At 38.6% G+C, this 2,171-nt stretch overlaps 1 protein-coding gene across 1 annotated transcript; it reads left to right on the forward strand.

The window, feature by feature from the left end:
* Window positions 1-873: 873 nt before the first annotated feature.
* On the forward strand, window positions 874-1,797 carry LOC105818353 (olfactory receptor 2D3-like). The gene has a single exon (XM_012654313.1). It carries the CDS (start codon window positions 874-876, stop codon window positions 1,795-1,797), a length of 924 nt encoding a protein of 307 aa, XP_012509767.1.
* The last annotated feature ends 374 nt before the right edge of the window (window positions 1,798-2,171 follow it).

Below are 2,171 nucleotides of genomic sequence, written 5' to 3' on the forward strand. Positions count from 1 at the left end.
TTTCCTACCAATGCATTCATTTAACTGATTGGATATTCATTGCCACATGAATGAGGTCAAATGCTGTTATACCAGATTAGACATTGCAACTATGCAGACAGCTGTTGTGGCTGCATTCGGTCTCCATGAAGAGCCCTACCTACCATAGTGTGTGGTGCTGCCTGTCTGGCCACTTCTTCCACTGTCTTGGACCCATGACAATGAGATCCATTTATGCCTTACTCTTGAGTACTGCCATCACTACCAAGGTTTGTTTCTCTGCCCTCTAAAGAATTTAGGGAAGTACCAGGGCCATAGATTATAACATGATTGAAAATAGCCTCTTAAAATTCCCTTTATGGCTTGGAAGAATGATAGAAAATCCATTGGAAACAAAATAAAAAAGTTGACTATTGGCCTCTGCTCTTTGATGAAATTAAAGTGAAAATTGGCTGTGTAGTAAGTAAATTAGAAAATAAAAGACAACCTGGGCTTTCTACTAAAGGGAGAATTCTTTATATTTTTTCAAATCCATATTATATATTTATATCCTTTTTCTTTAGTTCAGACAAATAACATGTAATGTTCTATGAAGACTTTTTGACATTATCCACACAATTGTTGAACAATGGCTCTATGGTTGATAGCACTCTGCCAGCAAGAATCACCAAGAAGTCATATTCCTGATTTTTCTGTACCTACCAACCAAACTGCTTCAGTGGGAATATAGGATGAAAAAATTATAAAATAAAGTGTCTTAGATGTTTACAAAAATTTTTAAATCAAATATATTTGTTCTTCCAATGAGACCTTCATTTGCTCATTTGGTGCTCCATCATAGTTCAACATTTGATTGCTCTATTTATGCCAATCTGTATGCAGGAGTAAACATCAATGGACAAAGAAAACCAAACGTATGTAACTGAATTTATCTTGCTGGGCCTTTCTTCAGATCATCAGACCCAGATCCTGCTGTTTGTTATATTTCTCATCATCTATCTGCTGACTGTGCTTGGGAATCTGCTCATCATACTCCTAATTCATGTTGATGCTCGACTTCACACACCAATGTACTTCTTACTTAAAAATCTGTCATTTACTGATCTCTGCTTCTCTACAACTATTGTTCCCCAACTGCTATTCCATTTGACAGTCATGAGAAAGACCATTTCTTTTACTAGGTGCTTTATTCAGATGGGTTTTTTCCTAATAATGGGGTGTACAGAGAGTTCACTTCTAGCAGCAATGTCCTATGACCACTATGTGGCTGTCTGCAAGCCCCTGCGTTATTCCACCCTCATGACCCAGAGCATTTGTGTTCAGCTAGTCATAGGGTCCTGGGCCAGTGGGGCATTTGTGTCTTTAGTAGATACCACATTCACTTTATTTCTTCCTTACCAGGGACAGAATATCATCAATCATTATTTTTGTGAGCCTCCTGCCCTCCTGAAGCTGGCTTCTGTAGATATCTACAGCACCGAAATGGCCATCTTTGCAATGGGTGTGATAATCCTCCTAGGTCCTGTCTCTCTTATCCTTTTCTCTTACGGGAATATTATCTCCACCGTGATTCAAATACAATCAGGGAAGGGGAGGCTCAAGGTCATCTCTACCTGTAGTTCCCATTTCATTGTTGTTTTCTTCTTCTATGGGTCAATGATATTTACCTACATGCAGCCTAATTCAAAGAAAATGAATGAGGGGGACAAGGTGATCTCAGTATTCTACTCAGTCATAACATCCATGATGAACCCTTTCATTTATAGCCTAAGGAACAAGGATGTGAAGGAGGCATTTAGGAAAGTATTTGGAAGATAGATCCTCTCAGAAGCAGGGATATTTATATTGGTATACAATCAGGGGGATGGAGATATTCCAAAGTGGTTTAAATCTTTAACAGCATTTTTCCCCAAGCCATCTCTAGTCTGAGACATCAGCAAGGTCATACAGGTACCCTTGCACCTTCAGGAATGTTTTCAGGTTTGTCTAACGCAGTTTTGCTCAAGCTTATTCTCTGTGGTTGCAGCCTGCTTGACTTATAACAGCTTAATAGTAGTATACTAAAGAATATTTTTAATAATAAGCAAGGTCTTTATACTGCCATTAGTGCACCAATCCATTTTCAACCAGAGATACGATATTTCCTTTTGGTTCTAAACTCCACAGCAGCTTGCTAGACTTATCTCATGCCA

The sequence above is a fragment of the Propithecus coquereli genome, unplaced genomic scaffold, assembly GCF_000956105.1.
Source record: "Propithecus coquereli isolate 6110/MARCELLA unplaced genomic scaffold, Pcoq_1.0 Scaffold44, whole genome shotgun sequence".
Lineage (NCBI taxonomy): Eukaryota > Metazoa > Chordata > Mammalia > Primates > Indriidae > Propithecus > Propithecus coquereli.

Excerpts from the sequence above, each read along its gene's own strand:
- LOC105818353 (XM_012654313.1), top strand. The coding sequence starts at position 874 with ATGGACAAAGAAAACCAAACGTATGTAACTGAATTTATCTTGCTGGGC.